Genomic DNA, 27302 nt, shown 5'->3' on the forward strand with positions numbered 1-27302 from the left:
TCCCATCTTCCATCAAAAGTAACCAGCTCTCGAGGAACCTCGGTACGGAATCATGCCTCCAATCTATCCTGGTTCAGATCCAGATGCTGTTATGATTCGAAAACTCTCAATAAATTACAACGCTTAAGCAATCAAGGGTATGTTTAAAAAAGATATCAAGCGCTCCACCATGTACACCATTACAATTATGGGCTGGTCTTTAAGCCATGAGTGATCCTGTCGTGTTCGCTGCGAATGATCTTTTCTTCTTGATCATGTTTACGTTAAACCATCCCGGAAACAACCAGGGCAGCCAGTCCAGCAATCCCCAGGAGAACCGAATTGCAGGCCATGGCCGTTGCCGCACTTGCCGCGGTGGTCGAAGAGGAGCCGGCCTTTTCGGCCGTTGGAGATACCGGTGCCGGCTCTACGGGAGTCGGCGAGGCCAGAGACAGCGCGCCCGAGGGGTTTGCGCTGACGGACGGGATCGCTGGTGCGCTGGGGGTCACGGACGGTGTGGGCGATGCGCTTGTCCCCGCAGCAGACGTCGTCGTGTCGGGCTTTCCGACCATCTCCTGCACCCACTTCCCAGCGTCGCCGGAGTAGATGTCAAAGTAGTTGAGGTGGTTGGCCACGGTGTTGCCGCCGGCGCAGATCGGGTCCGAGTCGGCGCAGTACGAACGTGCCACCTTTGAGAAGGCCATCAGGCCGGCGAGCTGATTCGCCGGACGGGGGAACAGCCCGTTGTCTGGGGCACCCGCTAGGATGTTGTATGGCTGGTTGGCAGTATGCCTTGTGTCGCCGAAGAGAAGCACAGCAGCGACTATGAGACCACGCCATTAGCCGACGCCAGGTTTCAGCAGATCAAAACACCACTCACTCTTGTTTCCGGGCGCCTTCGTTGCGTCCATGCCCGGAGTCGGCTTCTGCTGGCAGCCCTGGAAGAAAGTGCCGCCTCCGCCGCCCAGCACGTCGCCGACAACATGGGCGCCCTGGGAGTATCCGCTGATGACGAGCGCTGCGTCCGGACACCGCTTGTTGTATGCCGTGATCTGCGCGGTCCCGTTCGCGACACCATCTATGATGGACTGGCAGTAGGGCGCCGGCAACGGGTTGTAGAACTGGATGTCTTCGTAGTCGCAGCTGTCGAGGCCGTCGCAGATGGCGGTAACAAGCTTCCCCTGGCGGCCGGGATACGGTTCGTTGTTCCCGCGGGCGAGAAAGATGTGGACGTCCTGGCATTCGGCATCGCCCGTGGCCTGTCGTCCAGCGACCGACGCAGCCGAGGCCCACCGGGCGGCGGATATGAGGGCGAGAGCCGCTGAGAGGGTTGACACCATCTCGAGGTCGTCGGCTGGCAGCTGGCAGATGGCTGCAGCGGGCTCTGAACGAGTGAAAGGCACGTGGAGAGGAGTGGGAAGAGTGGGAGAGGTTGAAATGAGACGATTGGAACACCCGAAAACGGGTATACGGAGGTTTGAACTAGTATTTGAATCTCAGTGCCTCCCTGTCCTGAAGGCTGGTCCGGTACCGATGAACCACGCCACTTCGCCGGGCCTAGAAGCTGTTAACGAGTCAATGATAAGCCTGGATCCACCAAGACCAGGGATTCCCAGACACCAATGCCATGGTCGGGGCCGTCGGCTACGCCAGACGTCATGTACCCATTGATTGGCGCTGTAGAACTTGACCGAAAGGCGAAACAGGAGCTGAAAATCCTCCTGATCACCCGCAAAGTGGGTATTGCACCCAGAATGGGGACAGTGGCGAACGCAACAATTCACCCGTCGGTTATTTTAGGCCTGAGATCCGGGCCATGTCGAGGCTTGCGTGGTCCATCCCTGAACTGAATTGTCCCTGTGTGGGGATCCTATGCAGGGATGAACGGCATACGAACTCCGAGGGTGCATTTGCTGACGACGACCAACTGCACTCACTTGCTTGCACTACAAGAGTCGAGTGCGACTGTGAGCTTCATCACCCGTGTACGAACCGACGAACATGCCGTCGCAAGAGTTTTAAGCTCGTGGGCCACCATAACCATCTACAGCGTCCGTGCTATATCAGCCCGAGCCAGCCCGCGGTCTTGTTCCATGCTGGTTGGTCAGATCAAATTCCAACAACGACGGCATTGGCAGGTGAAGGCTTGTTGCTTGGGCACAAACCTTGGTGGACCGACATCTATTTTATCAAAAAAACTTGAGAGCACATCTTGTGAGAGCTCATGCTTCACCAGCTAAGCCTAAGAATTCCTTTTGTTACGCACAAGTCTGTGATGCCTTCCAATCAATCGTGCCATCCATTCCCAACTGTCTCAATTTGCATGAATCATATTTGTTTATTTGTTTATGTGGTTTTGTTTTCCTACCGAGAGTACGGTGCAAAGCAGGCTAAATCTTGGCGTCTTTGGTTTTATCGGAGCGACGTCAAAATGGGGCCTAGAGTCCTACTGCTTCTGTTCCAACCTTCCGCATTCTCCGGCTCATCCGCCCAGGGGGTCGGTCCGTCCCCACAGAACAAGTAAACATCTCATCCAATCGCGTGGCACAGTACCAAAACAAGATTATGAGTATCGGTTCGGCGTCTGCAAGTGAGATTGATGAGGCAATCTTGCCGGATCCTAGAGAGGAATGCTCTGATAACAGTGGCAGTGCCTCATTCCCGCAAGCTTTGAACGAGTCCTTCGGAAGCTTACACTCGTGTTATCGTACGGAATGCGGCTATATCAATGACCCGAAACTCAGCCAGTTGGCAGTGAACACAAAGATATGTTAAGGAAGACAGATGCAGACGGTTTGCAACCTGTAAGAATCTGTGGGATATTAATGCTGACATTGAGCTCCCGAGGCTAGCCATCGTCAATTTCCCGTTTTCCCTGGCTCTGCATGGCCCTAACCCCATCAAGGATAAGCATGCTCATGACCTTCCTATCAGAGCGGTGGAAATCAATCGAGCAACCGCAGCAGTAGGATGATTAGGTGACGGGCGTCGTTGTTGCAGTAAAATAAAACCCGCCTGCTCCTATTGCGGCCATGTGTGTTGCAACCATGAAAACCTTGAACCGACGAATCTTCATTTACCGCCACTCGAAAAGAGAGGTTGACAGCTGTCTCAGTTGATATGTTCCCTCACCAACCGTGATGATAACGTCTACACGACATAAAGAGGTACCGTAAGGAGGCAAAAAGACCGACTGCTGACGCTTTGCGCTCTTCCTGGTCGTCGGTGTGCTTTTCCTCTTCCTTGGTCTGCGCCACCTCCGCGTTGGCAACTGCTTCTTTGAGATCAGACCCGAGCTTGGCGTGAATAGTCATGTCCTCCTGGAGAAAATCTTGCTTGGCCTGTCGCTCGAGTATGTCAAGCTCGGCGCGACAGGTGCTGATCTCGTCCATCTTTTCCTGGAAACTTCTCGAGATGTTCTTCTTGCAGAACTCAAACGTCTCCAGACACTCGCGAGTCTCCTCTCGAAACCTCGCCAGCGTCTCGGCGCCCTCGTCGTCACGGAGCAGTCCTGCAAAGTTGTGGGCGTCCCTGAGGTAGGACTCGATATCGCTGCCCGCCAACTGCTCGCGGTGAACGGCTTTGTGGCGGAGGTTGGCGATGGATCGGAAGAAGCTATTCCAGCTTCGATGGGGATGCGGGATTGCCTCGCCCTTAAATCTAACCTCCGCCTCGTACTTGAGGATGCGCACCCAAACATGGAGCTCAGCACACTCAGGAACGACCCATTGTCTGCTCCGGAGAACCTGAGGCATGTTGTGCACCGCATATTTGAAACATGCATTTTCGAGAATCGCCTGGGTCCTGACAAGAAGTGTGTGCTGAGCTTTGTACGGAAGGCATGCTGGGTTTCTCTGCGGATGGGGTGACATAGACAGGAAGCTAGCGGAACGTGACTGTAGAGACGGAGCGGCAGCCGATGACATCTCTCGCAAATTCGTTTTGATGGCAGCAACAACCCATGGCTCCTCGTTGGGCGAGTTGCTAGCTATGCGGTCACTTTCGGGACTTTCGGGACAATGACAATAGTTTGTCCCCCCGTTGGTGTCTGTGTGGGAGGGGATCCGATGGCTATAGGATTGCGCCTTCGTCATGGTATTTGAGCTGATGTCGGCAATCGGCTCTATCATCCGGGCCGCCGTTTCTGTCCTGTTCCCGATGCCTCCGTCCTCGATATCTTCGTTCTCCGTTGTGTTCATCTGAAACGTCGGATGATCCATTCCTGCAAAGTGTGCGCTTGCCATCTGCTCACTTTCGAATAGTCCTGCTTTCAAAAGCCTCTGGCAAACGACAACAACGGGGTTGAATTGGTACTTCTCGATCAAGGCGGCTGCGTCAGGCTTATACGTATGTGGTTGCTGGCAACGTCGGAGCCTCGACTCGATGACTTTCCGTTTGCGGATTTGCGACTCTGGCCCGCAGAAGACGGAGGAAAGGCCCAGGTAGACCTCCTTCTCGTCAGGTTCGGACTTCATCGTCGAGGTTGGTGGGCTGCTGTTGGTAGCAATCAGTCAGTTTTACTGCCCGAGAAGAAGAAGAAAGCAAGGTGGACAAAGGCTTGCGAGCTGGACAGTGATACGGGTGAGAAATCGAATCAAGGGCAAAAAGAACAAGGCCTTGGGAGCACATGAAAGCTTGTTAAAAAGACGATAGAACAGATGAAAGCACGAACTAAAGGCAAGAAGGAAAAGAGTAAGGCCTAGGGAGTAGACGGAAGTCTGTTAAAAAGACGACGGAACGGACGAAAAACCGAACCAAACGAGAAGACCAACAGTAATAATAACAATCTTCATCTGTGATGTTATAGCAAAAGGTAATACGGCCAAAGACACATAAGAGAACAACAATAGGGCATGAACAAGCAGCTAGAAGACATCGATAGAGAGTGATGTGTCGGATGTGTCGATCGTGACGGGAGGAGCAAAGATTAGAGAAATAGCACTTTACTGCTTTGCAATGGTCCATGGCGAGCGAAAATGCCGAAAGACTGGCACTTCCTACCTACACCTAGCATTTGTTATACTGTTATTGAGTACACTAGTCTCACTCAAGCAGTTATGGTTCATAGTTATCATAATAGATAGGATTGAATGGTACTAGGGCCGGCTCAGGAGTTCCTGTAGATGGACCCGGTGCAAAACATCAGCATGGCAGCTGAATGAACAAGGGTTTGAGATATGGCCAGCGGTATGGAAGAGTGAAAGGACGAGCTGGGAACATAGCTGGAATTGACAGCGTGATGCAACTGGGGCACCAGGCAACAGTTTTTTGCTGCAAACCTGACTTCAGGGTCTGCGCTGGTTTTGGGGGTAGAGCTAAGGATACCAGAATGTCTTCTCATCACCAGCACGTAACAAGTAGTGGGCTGGCGAAATATCGAAACACGTTGGCTCGTTATAAATAATAGACAAATGTTGTTACGGAATACTCAATCCGTATCCAGGGAATTCAGATGAATGATGGAATTATATCTCGGCTCTCCTTCGACTCCGGCCTTTCTTCCCTTTTCTCTGGCCCCCGGCGCTGGGGCTTGAAAGTTGCTCTTCGCTTTTTGAATCTTGTAAATAAATCGTCATCGTCATCGTCTTCATCTTCTTCCCTATTACTGTCAAGGGTTGTTGTTGTTTCTGTAGAGGCTGGTCTCGTCAACATTGATGCGGGTGGACCCCCCTGCAAATAGCAGGTTTAGTCTCTGCCATCCGTATGCTGGCATCCGGTATCTTTGATTTCTGCAGAACAGATCGACTAGGTGCTTCTGCACCAGTCCCTAAGGAATGAGAGGGTCTCCTGGACGTCGTTCGGGCTCTTGCGTCTTCCATCCCGGCTGTGAATCGGCTGGGACGCCCCAGGTCGTCGCTCTCATCCTCGGTCTCCTCATCATCCTGGTCGGACTTGATCGCAGTGATCGGCCTCTTACTCTGCGACCTCACCAGACCTCCAAACAAACTTGAAGCCTTCGTTCTGTAATCTGTCTTCGTAAGCGCCATCAACGGCACCTCCTTCTTCCTCGGGCTATGCATGAGGCCTTGTAGTGAGGTTCCTCGCCACGGAATGCTAGTCTCATCTCCGCTTTCATCACCGTCCCTGCCCGCCTCCTGCTTCGCTTGCCGTAAAGCCTCGCGCTGCTTCTTCTTACGAAGCAGCTCCTCCTGACGTTTACGCGCGAGCTCGGTAAGAGATCCGACGACAGGGCGGGAAATGTTTTTGATCGTCTCCGCGTTTTGGCTCCGCGTCTGGGCCTTAAGGCGTTGGTACTCGGCCGCATGGAGATGGGCAGTAAACTGTCCCGCGACAGTGAAGAGTTCGTCCTCAACCATGCGGTATTTGTCATCGTGCTCCAGCCCTTCAATCATGAAGCTATGAACGTGTCAGCTTTAGGCGGCAGTGAATGAACCCGGGTGGAGATTACGTCTCTGTGAGAGGTTCTGGAGGTGGTGAGGTAGAGGGGCTTCTATCTGTGGAAGCTCAGTTAGTTCTTGATAGTGAGCGAAAAGCGTCTGTGAACACGTACCCTCGAGAAAGCCATCTGAGCGGGCTGTTTTGCGGCTGGAATTCCCCAATGAAGCAGTAGTCGTAGATTGCTTGGGCGTGGCATGGTGTTGTATCGCGGGTTTCCGCGGAGTCGTTGCGCTCGTTGGTTTCTTTGGTGTTGGTAACCCTTCTGGAGTATCACGGTCCCAAGGAAGTCGTCGCGTCATGGTGTGGAGGGGATAAGAGGTGTGAAATTCGTAGTGAGTGAGTGTATGTGCCAAGCGATTCGAATGAACTCATAACAGAAAACAAGATTGCAGTCTTCCACTTCACTACCTTACCTAGGTAGGCGCGGTGGCGGTTGTAACTGAGGTGCTGTGGGGTGTGCTCCTTGCCTACCTGTAGACGTGGTTAGGCAGCTGTCAGTATGCCGTTCAGGTGCGTTCGGATCACCCACTGCCCTAAGCCTTAGACACGGGGTGCGCTCTGTGGACAATGGAGGGGTCCACTCCAGTGGTGAGGTCGCAAACAAACTTGAAACAATCAGCAACGTTGTATAGAGTCGGCATGTTCGTGATAAACATACAAGACCAGTCTCGTGGGAAATGGCATTTGACAAAAGAAAAGCACCCGATCAGGGATATGACTATTTAAACGCTATGAGTTTGCCCATTTTATCTATCATCCGTAACCAGTCCCGACCAACCAAATACTCCATCAACCCAGATTGAATTCGCTGGCTGCGTTCATCACAGACTTCATCTTCTGCTTCATCTTCCTCTCCATCTCACTCGGCTGGGCCCCGTTCGGGTCAATGTCCTCCATGGCGTTGCCCGACGGCCTGCTGTCGCCTCTCCTGCCCGCCGCCTTCTTCTTCATGGTGGTCTTCTTGCTGTCATGACCACCGCGCCCGATACCCGACGGCGCCTCGCGCAGACCATACGCCTTGGCCATGTGGCCCAAGTGAAGCTCGTTGATGTCAAAATAGACGCGTTCCTCCTTGATGTGGGTCGCGTACGCCCTGATGTGTGAGCGGAAGGCCTTCCGTGCCTCGTCGAGAAGCTTCGTTGCCGATGGCAGGAGGAGACGCTGTTCCAGGTGAAGTTGAAGGTTCTCGGCTCGAGTGCTGAAGCCCCTGTCGGTAGCGGGCTGGGGCTTTGCATCTGTCTCAACGGGGAAATCCATACCCGTGGTAAGACCTTTGTGGAGCACGGTGTCGTAGAGCTCGGGCTTAGGGGGGGAGGCGTTCTGGGCTTTGAGGAGGTCGATGTAGCCTTCTTCACACCCAGGCATGAGAAATAGGACGGCCTTACCGGGCCGGCCGGCACGGGCTGTACGACCGATGCGATGGACGTGGTCTGCTGCGCTGAAAGCGGGATCGTATTCGACAACGAGCTCGACGGAAGGCACATCGAGTCCACGCGACGCAATATCAGTGGTGATGAGCACTGTCGGGTCTGTACATTTGCTGTAAGAGGCAAGTGTTGCTGTACGCACAGGCTGGGGTAGGGAGCCGTGCAGCTTGTGCAGAACAATGTTGGTATTGGCGGCGGAAGTGATGTATGCTGACGGAGCCACGGTGTTCGCGGTTTGCGAAGGGTTTTCGGTTGCCTTCTCGTCCTTACCCGGTGGTTGACGCAGGAGATCAAAGTGGTAGTCTACTGAATCGGCACAGGATAAAAAGACGATGGCCTTCATCACCGAGCCCTTGCGTGAAAATGTCGACTTTAGGAGCGCGATAAGAGTGACCAGTCGCAGCTTGGCGGGCACGATCAAGTAGTTCTGCTTCAGTTGCGCTGGAGCCTCGAACTTGATCTCCTCTCCGTCGACCTGTTCTTCTTCCGACGTCGAAATGTGAACGGCGTCCTCCAAGCTGATCTCACCGAGCTTCTGGACGTTCATCCTCATAGTAGCTGAGCAAAGAACGGTGACACGGCGCTGAGGAAGATTGGCGAGAGAAACGCCATTGGCCGTTGATTTTGCCAGGGGATTCTCGCGGATCTTGCTGACGATGGTCCGCAGTTCTGCCTCGAAACCCATCTCCATCAGTCGATCGCCTTCGTCGAGAACCAGCCACCTTACGGTGCCGACATCGAGAGTCTTGGTGTGCTGAAGGTGATCGCTCAAGCGACCAGGTGTCGCGATGAGGATATTGACGCCTTTCCGCAAACGGCTCTTCTCAGAGTGTTTGCTTTCACCACCAATGACTGTTGTACTGACCAAGTACGGCGGGAGAACCTTGGCAAGGACAAGCTCGATCTGCCTGCAGAGTTCACGGGTTGGTGCCATGACGATGGCGAACAGGCCCGAGTCTCTCTTGATCTGACCTTCGACTGAGAGAATCCGCTGGATAATGGGAAGTAGGTAAGCGAGGGTCTTTCCGGAACCCGTCTGAGCCTGAACAAAGGCATCGCTGTCTTCGGTGATGAGTTGAGGAATGACCTTGGCCTGGATAGCAGTCGGTGCCTTGAGCTGAATCTTGCCGGACAGCGTCAGCGCCAGGCGTCGTGAGATTCCGAGGGCGTGGAAACTAGCAGCTTCATCAGAGAGCGGCGCATTCGAAGGTTCGGCTACTTTCTCCTCAACCTTCTCGGAACCTGGCTCATCGAATATCGTCTTGGGCGTAGGGTTGTAAGAGAAGAGCTTTGAGGTGACCGGGCCGTCTCTCGGCCTGCCGCTGGAGATGCTACCAGGCGGCAGCTTGCCTGTGCGGTAGGCATTTGCCTGGGGGTGCTCTGCCCTGGGCCGCTTAGCTGGACGTTCGTATGAGCCGTCATCGTCTCCCGGGCGATCGTCCCTCTGAGGTTTCCTGGATCCGGGTGTGTATCTCTGAGGTGGCGGGGCATCTTCCGAGGGTGGTGAAGGACCCTTTTCGCTCCTGTTAGCGATCCTCTGCGCTTTGTTCCTGTCGCGCCAGCGACCGCCCTGAATCTTGACGTGGGGCTTGACAGGGCCGCTGCCCATGTCAAAGTTGAGAATCATGCCATCGTCCGCCATTTTGTCGACGAGTTTTTCTGACGGTTGGTCTCAAGACTGAGTACTGGGATCGATAACGTCCCCATGGGAAATTTTCAGACAGATAAAGTCTTATCGTGGTCGGCGTTTAGATAAACCCCCACCTCACAGAGTCTACAGACAAGCTGATATTGTCCCCCCCCTGTCAATCCGAGAGTACCGTGCACGATAATAGCGATAAACCTCAATTCCTAAAGGCTGCAGTTATATCCTAAAGGCTGCAAGTTCAAATCCAGTTTTCTTGGATTTTTTTAAATTCCAAAACGGCTCCACCGGGGAGGGTTGGAATGGTACTAACCCACCCTGCTTCCTACGCTGCGCTCCGGGTCGGGATGGGCCAAGACCATCCCTTTTGCCTCTAGTTTCTTATTGAGATAGTTGTGTTATCACTAAATCCACTGTCTGCTTAGCTTTATTGCTGTTATTGTGCACGGTACTCTCGGGTTGACAGGGGGGGGATAATATCAGCTTGTCTGATTCCTCCACCTCACAGATCTGCCAATCATGCATCCCAGCATGCAGAACGCTTGGGCCAATCGACGCTCCACTTCAGTCCTCCGACCCACCTCTCAGTCGTTGTGGATTTGGGTTATGCTCGATACAACATCTCGCATATATCGTCTTTACCATCGTTGTTCGCAGCTAGTAAAGCAATTATTTCTGGTCTTATAAACAACAATTGCTCTGAGTAGTATTGTGAAAGCGCATTCTAGGTGCCCGAGATGAAACAGTATGGTCATTTTGAATACCATTACTGGGTTAGTGCCACTGACCCGACCCAGTGCTGAGCCATTCAGCATTCATGATAGACTCACTACCTCTTTCTGTGTCTACCTAGGTAGGTGCCTAGCTATCAGGTAATCAATCCGGTGAGCAGAAGAAGCAGTAATGGGCCGAGCTTCAAGGTCAAAGTCGTGCACAATCCTATGTTACTGTTCTTACCTCCCTGACAATTCTGCGGACTCACCTGCGATCACATTGCCTCCCTTGTTTTTTTTTTTTTCTTTCCACAAACACAGCTGTTGTTCTTTTCATGAACCCCTCCTTGGGATCTTGTCTTTTCTTCTTGTTCTTTCCAATTCCAACTCCAACATCTGGGTGCCTTAAATTCTCTGTCCATCTACCCCGTCACAACGTACTGCTTCTGCCCCCTGAGTGGCCGAATCAGATTGCTCCCTCTGCTGTCCCACTTCTTATTGTGTCTTTTTCAGATACTCGGTAAGTTGATCTTCTAGTAATAATTGCTGAGACTTTTCTTCGTTCTGGAGATCTTCGTCGCACTCGATCCCAGATGTATCGACTTTCTTGCGTATCGCAGAATCCTTTGACGCTCAACTGACTTTTGGCAAACAAGTAGTTTACACGCAGTGAGCGCGCAAATTCAAGCTTTTAGCTCTATTAATGCTGTAAATCCTACATATACAATATGGCAGCCGACTTTTTGCGCGACATTGACGACGGCACGCTCCAGTTGATCGTCGAGCTTCAGCAAGCCGACCTCCGGGAACTCCAGCAAGGCGAGTTCCAGCTACTCGATAGCCATCAAGATGACCATATGGCTCTTGAATTATACCAGAACGAGTTGGCATCTCTCGAATTCATGGCCTCAGACCGAGCTATGGCGCGCCGTATCGCGGAAGAAGGGGCTGCGGGGGCAGAGCACGAAGAATCCGCCGACGAAGCAGAGGCAGAGCACGGGGAACCCGTTGATGATGCATCACAGCTCTTAAACCCCACTGAGCAACCATATCAGCCTGAAAGTACAGCCGAATGCGTCATTTGTCGGGATGTACATGACACGCACGAACTCTACGAAAACCATGGCTGCCAAGACATGTACTGCGCCGATTGTCTTCGCGATCTTTTCGAGGCATCCATTAACGATGAATCTCTATTCCCTCCTCGATGCTGTGGTCACACCATTCCCATCAACGACATCTCAGGGCAGTTGTTCTCGGACGAGTTCGTGGAGATCTTCCACGCCAAGTCGGTCGAGTATTCGACAACGGACCGAACATACTGCTACATTCCCACTTGCGCTGCTTTTATCCCACCTGCTACTATTCATGGAGATGTCGGCACTTGTCCAGACTGTCGGGCCAGAGTCTGCGTTCGATGCAAAGATGCCGAGCACCAGGACCATGCTTGCACTCAGGATGCTGCTACGCAACAGGTGCTCCAGCTGGCCAAGGAGAACAACTGGAAACGCTGCCCTTCTTGTCAGACTGTTGTGGAGTTGGGAATAGGGTGCTACCATATCAGTGAGGTTTCAGACTTATACCTATCGAGATAATGAACTTTCACTAACCAATATTAACACGGATCAGCCTGTCGTTGTCAAGCCCATTTCTGTTACCTCTGCCTCGCACAGTGGAAGAATTGTCTGTGCCGTATGTGGGATGAAGGCCGACTCCTCGCCGCCGGTGAAGAGAGAGTTCAGAGAGACCCGCAAGCCCGGAACCTTGCCCAAGAGGAGCGTCAGGCAGCAGTGCGGCAGGCGCAAATCCACATTGAAGAGAACCACGATTGTAACCACGCCTCTTGGAGAAGCATCACCATCGACCGTAATACCAGACACCTGAGACAGTGCCAGGGATGTGACGAGGAGATGCCCGTCTTCATCTACCAATGCCGCCAGTGCGAGATCTCAGCTTGCCGCAGGTGCCGGTACAACCGTTTCCACTAAGGAGGTGTTGGATCTGGGTTCATGTAGCTCTGAGGCAAAGACTGGCCATTTGTGTTCGGAGAGTGGGTACAAGTCTTGATGGGCAGAGTGCTGAGAAGAAAGTATGTATGAGTTTGCCAAGCAAGACAGTTTGGGGTCACTGAAGACAGCAGATAGGTAGATCATACTGGGTTGCATCACCAAGCATACTTTTGCGACTGTGACAATGCAGAAGAGCAAAGTAGCATGGACACTCGGTAAGCTGAACACTTTGGCCGGCGGTAAGAAACACATGATTGCTTAAGGGAAGCCGCAAGAAGAGGGATCCAACACTATAGAGAAAGCAGGACTCAGTCAATTGATGGGTTTTTTGGTACAGAACACTAGTATAAAGCTTCAAGCCGGACCTCCCGTATACTGCTAATGTCCCTAGTAAATCAGGAAGGGCCACTGAGGGCAAGCTGCCTTTGCCATCGCACCTGCTCATATTGAGCGGGCAGGTCAGCCATCAGTCCTCCCCCCCCGTTTATCACCTATTATTTCAACTTTCTCGTCAACGTTATATTTTTCTCCATCTTTCTTTGCCGCTTTCTTCGCATCCACAAGTCTCAAGGAGATTACTTTCAGCTCGTCTTCCCTTACCGTTTCACTTATATCAGTTACTGCGCTTACGGAAACACCTTGTGGACGGTGTGGAATTGGGTATGGTAATTCAAAGAGAAGCTCTTTCCGCAACTCAAACAACGTTTTTGGCATGGCATTGAGAAAATATGCATCGTCTATATGTGTTTATGCATTATCAATCGAGAAAAAAAAAGTACTGACTTTGCCATTATAGTTCGGAAACCGAATTAGAAATTCTTGCATCTCGTTTGCAACGACATTGGAACGCCAGACTCCGGTATCATGTCTTTCTCATTCTTCGGTGGCATGGACGCTGAGACACGGAAGCTGTTCTTTACGCTGCAGCAGGAGGACCTCGAAGACATCCGCACAGGCGATACTGGCAAGGAGAACACTAGAAAGCCCTCGGACTCCCAGATAGCCTTTGGCCTGTACGAATCAGAGTTGAGATCACTCTCTACTTCCTTCTCCGAGTACACATCGACCATACGTCAGTCCCAGAGGAGTTTCACCGAGACTCACAGTCCTGTCAGTCAAGAGCTACGTGTGATACCAGCACCGGGGAACAAGAGAAAGTTTCAACAGACAAACGAAGACGAGGTCAGGCCTTCAGTTGAATATACGACCAGGACAGTTATCGACTTGACATTAGACTCGCTTTCCCCCTTGGCCTCACCTGAGCCTGAGTTATCCTTGAGTGATGACGATATTCAAGAAGAACAAAACACTTGCGTGGCATGTTTTATCGACATGGGGGAAGAAGAAACCTTTCACGCCCAGTGCGATCACGATTACTGCCACGACTGCATAGGCGAACTATTCAAAGCTTGTCTCACTGGCGAGTTTCAATTCCCCCCCAAATGCTGCGGAGAGCCTATCCCAATAGACATCGACTGCGATGCTGTTCCTGCAGAAGTCATGAAGAAGGTCAGAGACAGAGCGGTTGAGCTCACTACTCTTGACAGAACCTACTGTCGTCAGCCGACTTGCTCGGCCTTTGTTCCCAAGGAAAGCATCAAGAACGATGTGGCAAGCTGCCCTGAATGTTGGGAAACGACGTGCATTTTTTGCAAGGGCGCTGAACATGCAGACTATGCCTGCAAGGAGGATGAAGCAACTCAAGAACTTCTCAAGCTGGCCGAGAAGAACTCATGGAAGAGATGCCCTACATGCCGTACACTGGTGGAGCGACACGACGGATGTCTTCACATGAGTAGGTTTTCAGTTCCGATTCGTCCAAAAGATAACAGCTAACCTTGACTTGAGCCTGCCATTGCACAACTGAGTTCTGCTATCGATGCGGAGGGGCGTGGGCAGGATCCCACCACTGTGTCTGATGCGGGGCATGAAATCCGACACGCTTCTGATGAAATACTTCACAAAGATGAAGAGCATGGTTTCCATGACAGTTCGAGAGATTTGAGATACCGAGCGCTTTCCTACGGGGCGAAGGGGCGGATGCGGTGTTGAATAAATTGATGGATCTTGGAGACAAGGGGCTTGCCGACATTATGGCAGGTTGTCACGGCGTCGGACCGATCCTTCTCAAGATGCGCGAAGCAGATGCTGAAAATGCAGAGGCTGTATGGACCAGATGCGGTCGCCATTGATTCGGAGAGCACACACATAGGGAGATCAACAGATTAGCCTGCATTTAATGGATGCACTAGGTAGGTTGTGATTCGGGATCACCAGTTTTTCGTTGAATGGATCAAGAGTTGTTTTGCCGACTTACCATGCTCGGACAATAAGCGACATGACCAAACTTGATGATGCCAAAAGAATACACGACGTGTATATATCGCCAGTCAGTGTTGTGTTATTGAGGATTGTTCTATAATGCAAAAGTTGATGCGGCCAGTGTGGATTGAACACACGACCTTCAGATTAAGTGATTGAAGTTGACTTCAGTCTGACGCTCTCCCAACTGAGCTATGTCCGCCGCATTTGATTGTTGAATTTGTGGATACTATGATATCTTATGACTGATAGACAACGCGCCCCACGTCTCCATCTACAGAGCCCAACAGCATTGTTGCCCTCTTTCTATGTCCTACTACGGGTCAGACCAATTCCAGGTCGAAGCGACCAGGCCGCGTTCCTTTTATTACGAGCTAAAAATGCTGACCAGGTCCTCGACGGCGCTTACTGCCGGAGCGCTCAAGAACTGTGGAAAGTGTGCAGCATAGAGAATGCTCCACGCCTCTTACCTCAGTTTATGTTGAGCAGAAAGACCACTGCATTCTTGAACCCGTCTTCACGTACTTCTTGTCTTGCGTATATATTAACTTCTGGTTCTGCATATATATAGCCACGTACTCGCATCAGTCATCGCTAGAGCAGTCGCTGCCGCCGCCGCCATCAAGACAGCCATCCAGCATACTCGCCGAGCTCCTCTTTCCTCGCTCCCTCCATCTCCCCCCTGACGCCCAACAGCCGTACGCGTCCGCCGTTGTCCTTGCTCCAGCCCTCGAGGAACTCCTCGACCCGCTGCCTGGTCGCCTCGTCGTCCCGCATCACCAGCGCGAGCGCGTCGAAGCCGCCAGCGCCGGGCACAACGCCGCCCAGCACGCCCTCGACGCTGGCCAGGGCGTCCAGCAGCTCCGTCTGCGACGCCGGCTCGATCGGCACGCCGCTTCCCTCGCCCATCGCGCGGATCAGCTCCCTCACGGCCCCGAACGCCGCGCCGACGCCGTCGATCTCCCCGTCCCGTAGCACCCGGGCGAGGCCCTCGTTCCGCGCCTGCAGCTCGTCCCAGAGCGTCTTGGACGCCTCGGGGCTTCCCTTCCTCCACTCGAGGACCTTCTTCACCATGCCCACCGTCTGGCTCCCGCAGTCAACGTCGCACATGCGCAGGCACACGCCCTCGGGCAGGCTGACACCGGCCTTGTCGACCTCTACGTCCCACGCGAGAACCTCGTCGACCTTCCTCACGAGCGCGTCCGCGAAGCCCGGCGCCCCAGGGGACGCGAGGTCAGACAGCAGGGACGGTGAAAAGCGGCGGTACCGGCAGCTCCCGAACACGGCGGCGGCAACGTCGAAGCCGGACCCGACCTTGCCCTGCGCGGCGCAGTGCGCCGCCTGAGCGAGGTTATGCAGCGTGTGCTTGCCCGCCTCCGACGTGAGGTCGAAGAGCGCGGTCGGGAGATGGTGCGTCAGCAGGGCCGCGGTAAGGGAGGTCACGAGTGCGGCGGAGGAGCCGAGACCCGTCTTGTGCGCCTCGCCGATGGTGTAGGGGTACCGCGCAAAGCGGGAGCCCTTGCCGGCGATGGGGGTGGCGGTAGCGGCTGTGGCGGTGGGCAACGAGTAGTAGTCGTTGTCGGCAAGGATGACGAGACGGGTCGAGGTGAGGGCGTGATTGGGGCGTTGCTTGTTAACGCTGGCGATGTAGGTGAGGGCGTAGCTGAGGGTTGTCTCTACGAAAGGGTTCGGGCTGATCTTGGAGCCGCTGCGAGGGGGTGTGAGTTAATCAAGCCAGCCGCGCGGGTGGGCGGTGTGAGAGAACGAGAGGGTAGGGACAGTGAGTGAGCGGGTGAGTGAGATGTCGATCATGGGTGAAGATGAGCCAATTGCGCCTCAACGAGAAGCTGACACGGTAAGAGAGGCGTGAAGGGTTTCAATGCCAAAGACCACTGGCGGTTCTTGCGCGATATCGCAAGGCAACCCCTCATCGAAGCCCTCTCTCCACCGTACTCCGCCTCATGCCAGGGCATCGACATCTCGCACCATCCTCCCTCACGCGGTCACAACAGAAAACAGGAGAGGAGAGACAAGAAGAAGAAAACATACACGTGTAGCTGCGTGACGGTGATGCCACCGTCCTCGGGTGCGAGATGGAAGCCGTAGCGCCACACGGCGTCGACGAACTGCGGGCTCTCGACGACGATCTCGGTCAGGTGCACGCCGGGCATGGTGTGGATCTCGGCAGCCACGACGTTGATGCGGGCGCTGAGCCCGAAGACGAGGCCCGTGTAGGCCCGGTCCAGCACCAGGTAGCCGCCCGCGAGGAGCACCTTGCCCGGCGCCGAGACGGCCGTCGTGGTGGGGTTCGAGGTCATCGAGGCCGTCATCTTGGGATGCTTGGCTCCGCGCTTACTTTTTCTTTCCCTTGTCCCAAGTAATGCGTTCTCTGCGGGGTACTTCTATTTTATTTTACTTTTATTCTCTGCTCTGGTTCGGGGTCGGAATCCGCGCGCCTGATAACAAACTCCGCCTGGCGGGTTATCCGGTCAAAAGTTTCGCCGGCGATTTCGAACCGAGGATCTGTGGAGCTTGATTCCGGAATGGGAGTCGATGCCCTCTTATGAGTGCAACACAACGGTATACGAGGTGCAGTGGGGGGTGGTTATGTGATGACGCAGGCGGGATGAAAGTGAGGCATGCTAGCTGAAAGTTTGACTCGGGATTGTGCATCACAAGAGAGGAGACGGACGACAGTGCGGCATTCACTGTGCAATCGTCGAGGGCACCGACCAAACACTGTGCGATCCACCAGCTCTATCCCAGCGACTCTGGTATCGCCAAGCATGCTTTGGCACTTTGCTAACTCAAGGTCACTGTCAGCTTGGTATTCCCGCAGTTTTGCAGACCAGTCAAACATCCCGAGCTCGCCGTCTGTCATCATGGTACTCGAACCAAGCTTAGACCCCGCTCTTGAAACACGCGTGTCCAATTTCACATCGATTGTAGGCAAGCACATATTTCATCGTCACCAGCCACGACCGTAAGTCTTCACCGCATTTTTGAGGTATATTTGGAACAGTTGACAAGTATGTTCTTTCTTTCATTCTTCGAATGTACGCTGTCAATAATATACATACAGCAGGATCACATGTCCTCATGACATATCGTCATAAACCGACCCTCGAATATCCCTATCCTGTCCCCATTTCGTGATCCTCTATGCTGCATCGCACATCTTCTATCCGGCGACCTCTTTTTTAATATGCTGGAGTGGGGTTGTTGTTTGTGTCTATAATTTTGGGCCATCGGCCGTCATCGCTCGCTTTCCGATAAAAAGCCCCTGGGTAGGGTGCTCAGTCGCCTTGACCCCCTTTTGATTCCCTCAACGCCGTATCGTCCGGATTGTTGGGACAACGTAATTCGACTTCCAAAACACACGCCAACATTGAATAATGACAATAGGAAAAGATGGTTTCGACGCAATGCCGTAAATCATACTGGCCGCCCTACCCATTCTTGGCCAGACACCCCAGACCCTCAGTCCAACGACTTCAAAACACAACGGGGTATCAAGCAACGCGGTGGATGAGGGCAATGACAAAGGAAAGGTGATAACTCGAGAGGAACACTGAGCGACAGCTCGATACGCGTTTCGAGTAATTGACAAAGAGACAGGGCGGCATGGCAGAGAAAGCTCAGTTCTGAACAGTAGCTTCCTCCCCACCACCGCCACCGCCCAGAAGCTCCAGTACCTTGTTGACAACGGCACTGGGATAGCCACGGCAGAGCATCTCACCGGCGACGCCCTTGGCCTTCTCGCGCTCCTCCACAGCGAGGTATGCGCGGGTCATGGCTTCGTAAGTGCTGGGTTCACGCTTCTCGTGTCCAACAGAGTCGTAGATAGCTTGCGCCTTCTCGATCCTCTTCACCGCAGCCCAGCCGTGAATCAGCGTGTTGGCAATGTACGGCGTCATCTCAACACCCCGACGGCGCATCTGGGCAAGAACGGCCTCGGTGTCAGCAACTTTGTGGTTGGCAACCATGGCCTCGAAGAGGGCTTGGAACAGACTGGCGGTGACGGTGACAGATCGGTCGGAGATGACCGAGTCGAACACCTTGCGGGCGCCTTCCATGTCGTGGAGATTGCAGCCACGAGCGTGGATAAGAGCGGCGAAGTGAACGGCTTCGGGCTTCTGACCAGAGGCGCGAATGGCTTCCAAAACCTTCTCAGCGGCAGCCATGTCAATAGGCTCGAGAGTTGCGTGCGTGTCGACAAGAAGCTTGTAGGTGTGTGCAGTAGGGGCAATGCCCTTGGACTTCATGCGCTCGTAGTAAGCAAGAACCTTGGACTTGTCGCGCTTGGTGGTGAGGAAGAATTGCATCATGCTGTTGTAGGGAGCGGGGCGAGCCTTGTAGTTAGGCATGGCCTCCATCTCGTCGAACAGCTCTTCGGCAAACTTCTCGTCGCTCACTCGACAAAGAGCGTTGACAATGGTTCCGTAAGTAACAGACGTAGGCTTGATACCCAAGGCACGCATCTCCGCGAAGTAGAACAGGCAGTCATCAATGCGGCGAGCCTTGCCCAGCTTGCCAATTAGAGCGTTGTACAAGAAGGAACTGGGCTCGACACCCTCGGCTTTGGCCCGGTGGAAGATCTTGACAGCCTCAGAGGCCTCGTCGAACGTCTTGGCGGACTCCTTGAGGGTGGTAATGTACAAACCGAAGGTGTTGGCGGAAGGAGCAGCGCCCATCTCAAGAAGCTCCTGGTGGTACTGCTCGGCCATTTGGCGGTGACCCATGGTAAGACACGCACCTACCATGGCATCCAAGATGGAAGACCAACCGTAGCGAACAACCGCATACTGAGGAAGAAGAGGAACATCAGTGCGTGCCATGGCGAGGATGTCGTTGCACAGCTCCATCTTGCCATCGCGGGAGGCAGCAGAGATCAGTTTGGCGTAAGTAATATAGCGGGGGTGACGACCGGCACGGCGCATGTTGCGGAAGCGGGCAAGAGCATCGTGAAGCTTAGGACCCTTTCGGCCGTGAGAGCCCTCAAGCTCGTCAGAAATGAGCGAGGAACCCTTAAAGTCGGTGTTGTGTGCGTAAGGGTCGAAGGAGTCTTCAAAACTCGAGACGGTAGCGGTGCTGGTGAAGGGGGAAGCAGAAAACGTTTGTTGGGAAGCCATCTCACGAGGGTCAACAATACCACGGCTACTCATGAACTGGTGAACAAAGTCGACACCTTCTTCAATTTCATCCACGGCCTCAGGGTTGGCGGCCCGAATTCGCTGGAACATGAGTTCAGACTCGGCCAGACCCTCGGCAACCTGACCAGAGCCAATCATGGCGATGGCGTACATGGCAGTAGGCTCGATGAGGGCCGGGGTAACGGGCGTCTCAGGAGCGCAAAGAACGTGCCAGTAACGAGCTGCCGAGGCCACATCGCCCTGGCGAACGCTCAAGGCGAGCAGTGCCATGGCAGGGGTGGCAATTTTGTGAAAGTTGATGGGCAGGTTGGCAAAAGCCGCAACAGCGGTATGCATGTCGCCAAAGTCGGCAGCACGGGTGGCAAGGCTGCCCATGGGGTCCGCTCGATTTTCGGCCTCAACAACCTGTGCCCAGCGGAGGGCCTCGTTGAAGATACCACGGTCGGTGAAAGCCTTGACCATGCCAGAGCTAACGATAACATCCTTAATGTCACCGGCACGAACTCCGTATTCCTTGATGATCTTCTCGTAGAACTTCATAGCGCCGTCAATCTTATCAGAGATGATGTAGGCGTGAATTACAGAAGCGTACACCTCGGCATCCAATCGATCGTGAAGAGTAGGTTCGCCATTGTCGTTAGCAACAGCGAGCTCCCTGTACTCGTTGTAACATTCGACAGCGCTGACGAGGTCTCCAGAAGTGGCAAAGGCAGTGACCATCCTGGGAAACATGGCGGCAAAGGGAGTAACACGGTTCAGCTCCATGTGCTCGTACAGACGCAGCATGTCGGTGACGCGTCCGGCCTGGGCACAAGCAGAAATGAGCTGGTGGTAAGACTCAGCCGAGTAATCCGCTCGCTGGGAGAGAACCGATTTCTCAAACATTTCCATCGCTAGATCTAGTCTGTCATCCTCGGAGAGAATGGCATTCTCGAGCTCGTGAGACGCGAGCATAAACTTCCCAGGCTCATCCATTCCGCCGAATCGGACGAGCTTCTCTTGAAGGTTCTTCTTCAACGAAGCGACCTCCAAAGAGCGGGCAGCGAGAAGGCCGACGAGGATGTTGTAGGTGTCGCTGTCCGGCACAATCTTGCGACGGAGCATGTCGGCGTACACATCCAGGGCCTTGGTGACGATCTCGTTCTTGGCAGTCGGCAGGTGAATGGCGGCCATCAACAGGGCGTTGTAGGCGCTGGCGATGGGATGCACGCTGGCGACAAGCATAGCCTCGAACACGGCCGGGATCTCGGCGTAGCGGCCATCTTCGGAAAGCTTATGGAGATGGTCGGCGTAAACCTGAGACTGAGGGTCAAAGGGAGGAGTAGCGGTTCGTGCTACACTGAAAGGTGACCGTGATCTGTCAATGGCGGGAGACTGGTAGGAGCGTGCTGCGGAGCCGCCATGGGAAATCGATCGAACGGAGTGCTCAGAAGCCTCTTCCAAGGCTTCCATGCGATTCCTAAATTCAATCTCTTTTTCTAGAGCCGCGTCTATTTGAGCTAGGGCGGCCTGGGCCTCTGGAGGGATGGCTGATGGTGTCTCTCCATCTTGTGCGGCGGCATGCTCTTCTGCCTCAGCAATTTTGGCCTCGCTAACGAGGACGGACGCCGGCGTGGGCTTCCATTCAATCTGTCGCTGGAACTGGAACTGAGTCCACTCCTTATCGAGTTCCTCCTCTGAGGCCTGCTGGCTCTGCAGCGCCTCAAAGTAGGCGTCTAGACTTCCATGTTTGAGCTTCTCGTCTAGCTTCTCGTGGTGATGCTGGGGAAGACCCGCACTTGTCCGCTCAGCGGTGTGGAAAGCGGACTGGAGCTGGAGAGACTGGAGGCGGCCAAAGCGATTGGTGTTCCGGCGGGCAAACGAAGGCCGGTTTTGAGTGTTGAGAATAGGATGTGTCGCAGCTACGACAGACTGGGCGTAGCCGTGAGTGAAAGATTTCGCGAATCCTTGACGGATAAAATTCTGGTAGAGGGAGGAGTAGATGGTGGGCATTTAGAAGACGCGGCGGAGAAGGATTCTAAATCGCTCAGATCGTCAGTTAATGTCTTTTTCTTCTCTTCTCTTGCAGGACTTCGAAAGATGGTGTGTTAACAGTGATGAACAATATCTGGACCGTGTTTTCTTCTGGGTTCAGACGACAGAAGGTACTGCAGGTGGCTGTAGCTACGCCGTTGGGTAGGTTTTACTACGGCGAGCAGTCGCGCGCAAAGGAGAAAGGCAGTCCGGACGAAAGGCAGTGCCAGGGCGACTACATGACAAAACTTACATAGGTAAATAAGAAGGGTCCGTTGCAGGTTCATTTGACAGCAGCGTAGCCGTCAAATAAACGCGCGATCTGATTAAAAAGAGGATATATAATTGGGGGGTTGAAAAGCGAGAGAAAAAAAAAAAGGAAGGATGTCAAGTGAAGGTGAAGGGGGCCTCAGGTAGAAGTATTGGATTGAGGACAGAAAATTAAGCGGCAGGGTTCCGGCTGTAGTAGAGAAGGTGGGAATGACAGTAGTGGTGGACGAGCGGGCGAGCGGGAGGTTTGAGATCGGACGGAGTCGATGAGGCGTACAGGCGAGTTCCCTTCCTCCTCTTGCTGCGACTGTATGTAGTGTACTTTCTAGGGGGCCGCACCTTTGCAGTTCCAAGTTACCAGCTACGGATCATCCGCGGTGCGGGTATATCTCGAATTGTCCGAGTCTCACTCGGCTCTCTGAAAGAAATGGAGAATGGAAACGAAAGGGGCCCAGCTAAGGACACGCGCTAGACAAGGGGACAGACCGGTAGGGCCAGGGGGGAGGGAAGAATCAGGGCGAGGCGAGTGACTCTTTTTTTTTCCCCAGGGAAAGACTTCACTCGAGACATACAGGCTTGAGGGACTTTGGTGGTACTCGACTGGAATGCCAAAAACCTGGAGGTGACTTTTCGTGTGGATTCGGAGCTGCTGCATTGACGGCTTGACTGCCGTCCACTCACGACACGCGCTGGCTGGAGCGAAGTGGGTACGTTGCCACCAAGGGTGGATTCGGGAACTCTATTCACTAACGCCGTTTGGCTTATTTTTCCAATTCCCTTGCGGGTGGATTCGCCATACTCCAATACGTGTAATAGGATGTACAGGTACGTACTGATTCCTAGGAAGGAAAATGACTCAGGCAGCAAAGCAAGCATCAGCTTTCGCGTGTTCTGAGTGGCTCATGACGGTCTCTAGCCTCGTTTTACTGTGGCTCACACAGTTACTACCTTGTCGTGTCTTGGGGGGGTTTATTAAAACAAAAGAAGAAAAAGTTAAGGGGGGAGAAAGGCATTGCTATATCGAACTCTGTGTGCGAGAAGGGTACGATACAACAGAGAGGTAGGTAGGTACAGAGCACATGTCCAAAGTGACTTGTAGGTGTACACAATGAGCGCAGGAAGGGCCAAGTGGCCTCGATGGTTTGCGGTCCCGATTTCTGCCTACTTCCGTTATCAGATTGCGCCTCACTCGCAAGATGGCAGGTGACGCCGTTGCTGACGAGTCGAGATGAATTGAGGTCGGAGACGGGGGCGGAATTTCTGCACCCCGAGGCCCGAGTGTCGAGGTCTGCGTGTCATCGAAACCGATGCCGTCCTTTGCACGCTAACGCGAAATGCCTCTCCCAGAGGAAGAAGGCCTTTTGGGGGTTGAGTGGGCAAACGGGTACTTTTTACAACGCCGTGAAACCTCATCCATGCGAGCCACTGTGTCCGGTTCGGTACTTGCATGTCCACCACCGCTACCGCTACCGTACGGGATGACGACTCCGTCTGCCGCCTGGAAATGAAGGATTGATCATCGTTGCAGCAGGTACAGGGCTAGTGTGGGCTTGGATGTGGTTGCAGCCCGGCGCTAGAAGGTCCAACATCAAGAATAAACACGGGGAGGTTTTGAGTAGCATCCAAGGTCCCGGGGGAAAGATCCGACAGCGCAGTGGCTCACGAGGCCGGACATTTGCCAAGCCAGGCCGATGACTCCTCGATGTCTGAAGACCGATCCCTCCCCACCTGTTGTGGCACCCGCGCCAGCGAGAAGAAACCGGCACCGTTGCACCGGATTGCATGGGGCGGCCTTCAAGGCCGGAAGGTGTCTTGCCAGATTGCATCTGCATCCCCCAATGTTTCCTTCACGTTATCCAATCCAAATGTGGCGGACTGCTGCTCCTCCCTTGTTAGCCAGAGTCGAAGGTCGTGGACGTGGATGGACGACGGCCAGGGCAATGACCAATCAGATGCGTGGTATGCTGGGAGAAGCCGGAAGGCGCGGGATTGTCAGGGACCCATATTTCGAGCCACACACACACAGAGCCACATTCTGGAAGGAGGGAAGGACCAAGGGGGTCAACGAACTGGATTCCATCCTGTCGGGAAGCAGCCTCTCGTCCCGCATTTCCATTCCGTACCCACCCGTGGCTGCACATGCTGATAATCTGCTCTTCGATCCGGTACCGGTACTTCCTCCTCGGTAGCATCTGTCAGGCAGTCGTCATTTTTCGGTAGTTCACTGCCATTGGCAATCTCGCAAATTTTTTCACCACCAAAGCGGGAGCCGTGACAGTTCAACGGGTCTCACTCACACTCAGTATTCGGCCACAGACTGTAGCTGTTGCCTGAACTTGTCCACGGTAGGGTGAGCCAGCTTCGCATTGCTGTCTCATTCGGCGAGAGATTAGTTCTATTTCCCAGCCATAACTAAACTTTCTTTCCATGATGATTGACGTGGACCGTCGTCAAGAACGACGCAGAACAAATGAAAAAAAAAAAAAAAAAAAAAAAAAACCCGAACCGGCTACATCTAATTTCAAAGATTGACCAAAATCCGAATCTCGTTCTGTACCCCCCTGGCACTCCCCTATTTTCAATGTCCCAAGGGCCCTCTCCCTCTGTGTCTCCTTGCCTTAGGCCTGTCTCTCATCATCCCTTCCTTGCCTCCGCGGACGAATGGCGGCCTGCCCAGACGGACGGTGTAATCTGCTCTGCCCCTCCAATGTACCCCTGGGACTCAGGTCGCTAAGGACTCAGGGTCACTGACCGCAATTATGAGATTCCAATACCGACTACCTACGGGTCGGAGTTGGCGATGGGACTTTCGTTGCCGATTGTCTCGCCAACTGTCAACAAGTCATGTCGTTGTGCCCTAACAGACGCGACGCTGAGACACACACGAGCTCCCCCAGCCCCCCACGACTCCACGGCAACCTGTCCCTGACGGCTGGGAGGCCTGGCAGTGGGCACACATCGCTCTCGGACCGTAGACCCCGAGTGAGCAACCGAGCCTCCTTCAGTTCGTGGGGAGCGGGCGCCCATTACACATTTTCAGATCACGAGGGCATCATCCACGAAAAAGAGCCGCCTTCCATTCTGCGGCACGGCGCAGTCCCGCCGTGTCGCAGGTTCCAAAACAGGATCTTGCTCAGGCACCACATTTTCCTGCAGCAGAAAATATGGACATCCACAGACCCGCACCTCTGGTTTCGCGGGACGATTCGCAGGATGCAACCTGTCAGACTCGGAGGAACGGGGTTCTGATTTGAGCCGACTTATCTCCGCCTGTGACCGGACGGTGGGGGATTTATCCCCGTGCCCTTTATAGCCTTCCTGCTTTGCTGGCCGCTGACCCATAGGTCTCCAAGAGCTCATCTAGATCTGCTCGCTATGTAGGTAGTGTATCACGTCAATCCCGGCGACGTGGGAAAGCGCTGGGGGGGGGGGGTTGATTCTCATATTACTCAGCCCGCTGATGTGCTGCAACACGCTGCCCTGGTTGGTCTGGGAAGTATTCTTGGCATTCGCACGTCACCGAGTCTGTTTCGGCACGGAGCCTCGGTGTGGATTGTGGAGGATCGACGTCCGTACCCAGTCGACTCCCAACCCTGACCTCACAGGCTTTTGGTTTTATTTTTATCGCACGTGGGACGCGCAGAATAAACCCCATACATGGGTGCCGGTCCAGCTGCGAGTACGCATAAGGAAAATACATCCTGCGTATCATCACGTAGCATCGCAACACCGCTGACTAGACATACTCGCTTCTCATGCACCAATGCGGACACGCCAAGCGGCTCCGTGGTGGGGCATCAAGTTACGCCGGACAAAGGAAGGAGGGTCCTGCCCAGCTCCTACGGGACACCACAAGGCTGAAATCGCCGACGCTTACATTGGGTTATTCTACTATTACGTTTTCAGCATAGACGGGCGAAGACATGATTGATAATATTGTTTGGGTTTCATTGGTTTATTGTGTTGGGCCTGACTGTAAGTCTGGCCATTCTGACTATCCCTTCTGATCGCCCTCGACGATGCAGTCGTCTTGCTTGCAGCAGCCTCCTTGTGTACCTAGTGGTATCATTGCCATCTCCCTGGGCGAAGTGACCATCTCTTGCCCCGTCACATAAGGAAAAGGAAAAAAAAAAAAAAAAAAATAGTGCGTACGACTGCCGTCGTCGCGTTGGTTCGCTCGCCCCAGAACGCCGTCGCTTGCTGAAAGTAGGAATGTTGTTCCCAATAATCCAAGATATCGTTGTACCATGCTTCGCTGAAATGTTTTCGCTTTCAATATCCCTGCTCTTCATGCAATTTTCTTGATCCAGCACCAGCCTGGGTGATGTGATTGCAGACAGTCCTAATTAAATTCCATCGCTGATTACGGTAATACGGTTGGTCGGTAGTAGTTGATTGGTTGACAAAAAGAAGATTCGGAGAAGGATGAGAGGCCGATCAGCTGCTGTAGGAGCTGCGCATTGTGGAGATGGAGGCAGTGGGCACGACTGGCTGGATGGAGAAAAGCGGGCGGGCAGGGTACTCCAAGGAATCGAAGTCGGCGATGCCGATACGGCTAGCAACTGCTTGTTCCTTGAGCATGGCGATTCTGGTAGTTGGGTTAGTGAAAGCCTTTTCATGACCTGGAGGAAGGAAACTTACTCATCAGCGCTGATGCCGGCGATATCGAGGTTGCATTTCTGGAAGTTGAAGGGGGCGGAGATCTCCATCCCCCTCTTGGCCTCCTTTCTGTTGCGGCGGATCACCTTGTTCAAGAAGACCTTGAAGCCGTCGTTGGAGTGCATGGCGGAGTCGTCCTGCATTGCGGCGGTGTTGGTGTGGGCGTGGGTTGTTGGTGGGAGATGATGTTTATATGAGATGGTGTTTGTTTGGCTGTTGTGTTTTACCAGCACCGCGGTTCCTACACAGGGATGGATGGGTTATTCGGGAATGATGGTGTGATGTGATTCTTCGACGGAGATCTCGATAGTCGATGTGGGAGAGACACGCTCTTGATATATCCTCCAACCGTCTCGTCGAGAGACCGCACGTAAGATTGCACTAAGCGAGGCGGTTCCCTTGTGTGCTGTCCGTTGCTTTTTCTTCCAGCACTTTGATTGTCGGGTCCAGCTCCCTTCTCTTGGATATCCTTGCGGCTCAGCCCTGAAGGAAGACAATAGTGGTGGTTGGTGTGATAGTGGTGGACATGGAAGTGAGATATTGGGGGGATCTAATTAGATCGAGAAGTGGATGATGTTTGATTTGATCGTTAGGGGGTTGCTGTTCCCAAAAGAAAGGTGGTTGAGGATGTGGGAAAGGTCAAACTGATATATCCCGTTCCCAAATCGGTGAGCGCAAGCACAAGCAGGGTGTACCTAGAATGGTCGTGTGTA

At 53.6% G+C, this 27302-nt stretch overlaps 10 protein-coding genes and 1 non-coding gene across 11 annotated transcripts; 3 read left to right on the forward strand and 8 right to left on the reverse strand.

Annotated features, from left to right (window-relative positions):
- Window positions 1-138: 138 nt before the first annotated feature.
- LY79DRAFT_283029 (cutinase) lies at window positions 139-1743 on the reverse strand. The gene is made up of 2 exons (XM_060552133.1): window positions 860-1743; window positions 139-802 (listed from the first exon to the last, which is right to left on the reverse strand). Exons 1-2 carry the CDS (start codon window positions 1317-1319, stop codon window positions 264-266), a joined length of 999 nt encoding a protein of 332 aa, XP_060418886.1. The 5' UTR covers window positions 1320-1743; the 3' UTR covers window positions 139-263.
- A 1364-nt stretch (window positions 1744-3107) lies between these two features.
- Window positions 3108-3851, reverse strand: LY79DRAFT_586808 (ubiquinol-cytochrome-c reductase cytochrome c1; the record flags this gene model as incomplete). The annotated part of the gene is made up of 2 exons (XM_060560691.1): window positions 3108-3129; window positions 3181-3851. The coding sequence occupies 2 exons, from the start codon at window positions 3849-3851 to the stop codon at window positions 3108-3110; spliced, it is 693 nt and encodes a 230-aa protein (XP_060418887.1).
- A 1579-nt stretch (window positions 3852-5430) lies between these two features.
- LY79DRAFT_691125 (uncharacterized protein) lies at window positions 5431-6822 on the reverse strand. The gene is made up of 3 exons (XM_060564740.1): window positions 6491-6822; window positions 6389-6434; window positions 5431-6336 (listed from the first exon to the last, which is right to left on the reverse strand). The coding sequence occupies exons 1-3, from the start codon at window positions 6675-6677 to the stop codon at window positions 5625-5627; spliced, it is 945 nt and encodes a 314-aa protein (XP_060418888.1). The 5' UTR covers window positions 6678-6822; the 3' UTR covers window positions 5431-5624.
- Window positions 6823-6996: 174 nt separating this feature from the next.
- On the reverse strand, window positions 6997-9543 carry LY79DRAFT_538448 (DEAD/DEAH box helicase). The gene has a single exon (XM_060556739.1). It carries the CDS (start codon window positions 9445-9447, stop codon window positions 7168-7170), a length of 2280 nt encoding a protein of 759 aa, XP_060418889.1. The 5' UTR covers window positions 9448-9543; the 3' UTR covers window positions 6997-7167.
- Window positions 9544-10891: 1348 nt separating this feature from the next.
- Window positions 10892-12151, forward strand: LY79DRAFT_506174 (IBR finger domain-containing protein; the record flags this gene model as incomplete). The annotated part of the gene is made up of 2 exons (XM_060553695.1): window positions 10892-11726; window positions 11793-12151. The coding sequence occupies 2 exons, from the start codon at window positions 10892-10894 to the stop codon at window positions 12149-12151; spliced, it is 1194 nt and encodes a 397-aa protein (XP_060418890.1).
- An 885-nt stretch (window positions 12152-13036) lies between these two features.
- On the forward strand, window positions 13037-14177 carry LY79DRAFT_691128 (IBR domain-containing protein; the record flags this gene model as incomplete). The annotated part of the gene is made up of 2 exons (XM_060564741.1): window positions 13037-13967; window positions 14041-14177. 2 exons carry the CDS (start codon window positions 13037-13039, stop codon window positions 14175-14177), a joined length of 1068 nt encoding a protein of 355 aa, XP_060418891.1.
- Window positions 14178-14606: 429 nt separating this feature from the next.
- Window positions 14607-14696, reverse strand: LY79DRAFT_t38. Its single transcript has one exon. It is a non-coding gene; the product is annotated as a tRNA-Phe (tRNA).
- On the reverse strand, window positions 14660-17209 carry LY79DRAFT_538452 (phosphomevalonate kinase). The gene is made up of 2 exons (XM_060556740.1): window positions 16544-17209; window positions 14660-16202 (listed from the first exon to the last, which is right to left on the reverse strand). The coding sequence occupies exons 1-2, from the start codon at window positions 16822-16824 to the stop codon at window positions 15116-15118; spliced, it is 1368 nt and encodes a 455-aa protein (XP_060418892.1). The 5' UTR covers window positions 16825-17209; the 3' UTR covers window positions 14660-15115.
- Window positions 17210-17863: 654 nt separating this feature from the next.
- On the reverse strand, window positions 17864-22112 carry LY79DRAFT_283135 (pentatricopeptide repeat domain-containing protein). The gene is made up of 2 exons (XM_060552134.1): window positions 21914-22112; window positions 17864-21664 (listed from the first exon to the last, which is right to left on the reverse strand). The coding sequence occupies exon 2, from the start codon at window positions 21637-21639 to the stop codon at window positions 18133-18135; it is 3507 nt and encodes a 1168-aa protein (XP_060418893.1). The 5' UTR covers window positions 21640-21664; window positions 21914-22112; the 3' UTR covers window positions 17864-18132.
- A 2293-nt stretch (window positions 22113-24405) lies between these two features.
- On the forward strand, window positions 24406-25210 carry LY79DRAFT_538459 (uncharacterized protein). Its single transcript, XM_060556741.1, has one exon. It carries the CDS (start codon window positions 24775-24777, stop codon window positions 25177-25179), a length of 405 nt encoding a protein of 134 aa, XP_060418894.1. The 5' UTR covers window positions 24406-24774; the 3' UTR covers window positions 25180-25210.
- Window positions 25211-26367: 1157 nt separating this feature from the next.
- LY79DRAFT_665984 (uncharacterized protein) lies at window positions 26368-26732 on the reverse strand (the record flags this gene model as incomplete). Its single annotated transcript, XM_060563147.1, has 2 exons — window positions 26368-26518; window positions 26572-26732. The coding sequence occupies 2 exons, from the start codon at window positions 26730-26732 to the stop codon at window positions 26368-26370; spliced, it is 312 nt and encodes a 103-aa protein (XP_060418895.1).
- Window positions 26733-27302: the final 570 nt, after the last annotated feature.

Source organism: Colletotrichum navitas (assembly GCF_030913465.1).
Source record: "Colletotrichum navitas strain CBS 125086 chromosome Unknown LY79scaffold_5, whole genome shotgun sequence".
In the NCBI taxonomy this organism is placed as follows: Eukaryota; Fungi; Ascomycota; class Sordariomycetes; order Glomerellales; family Glomerellaceae; genus Colletotrichum; species Colletotrichum navitas.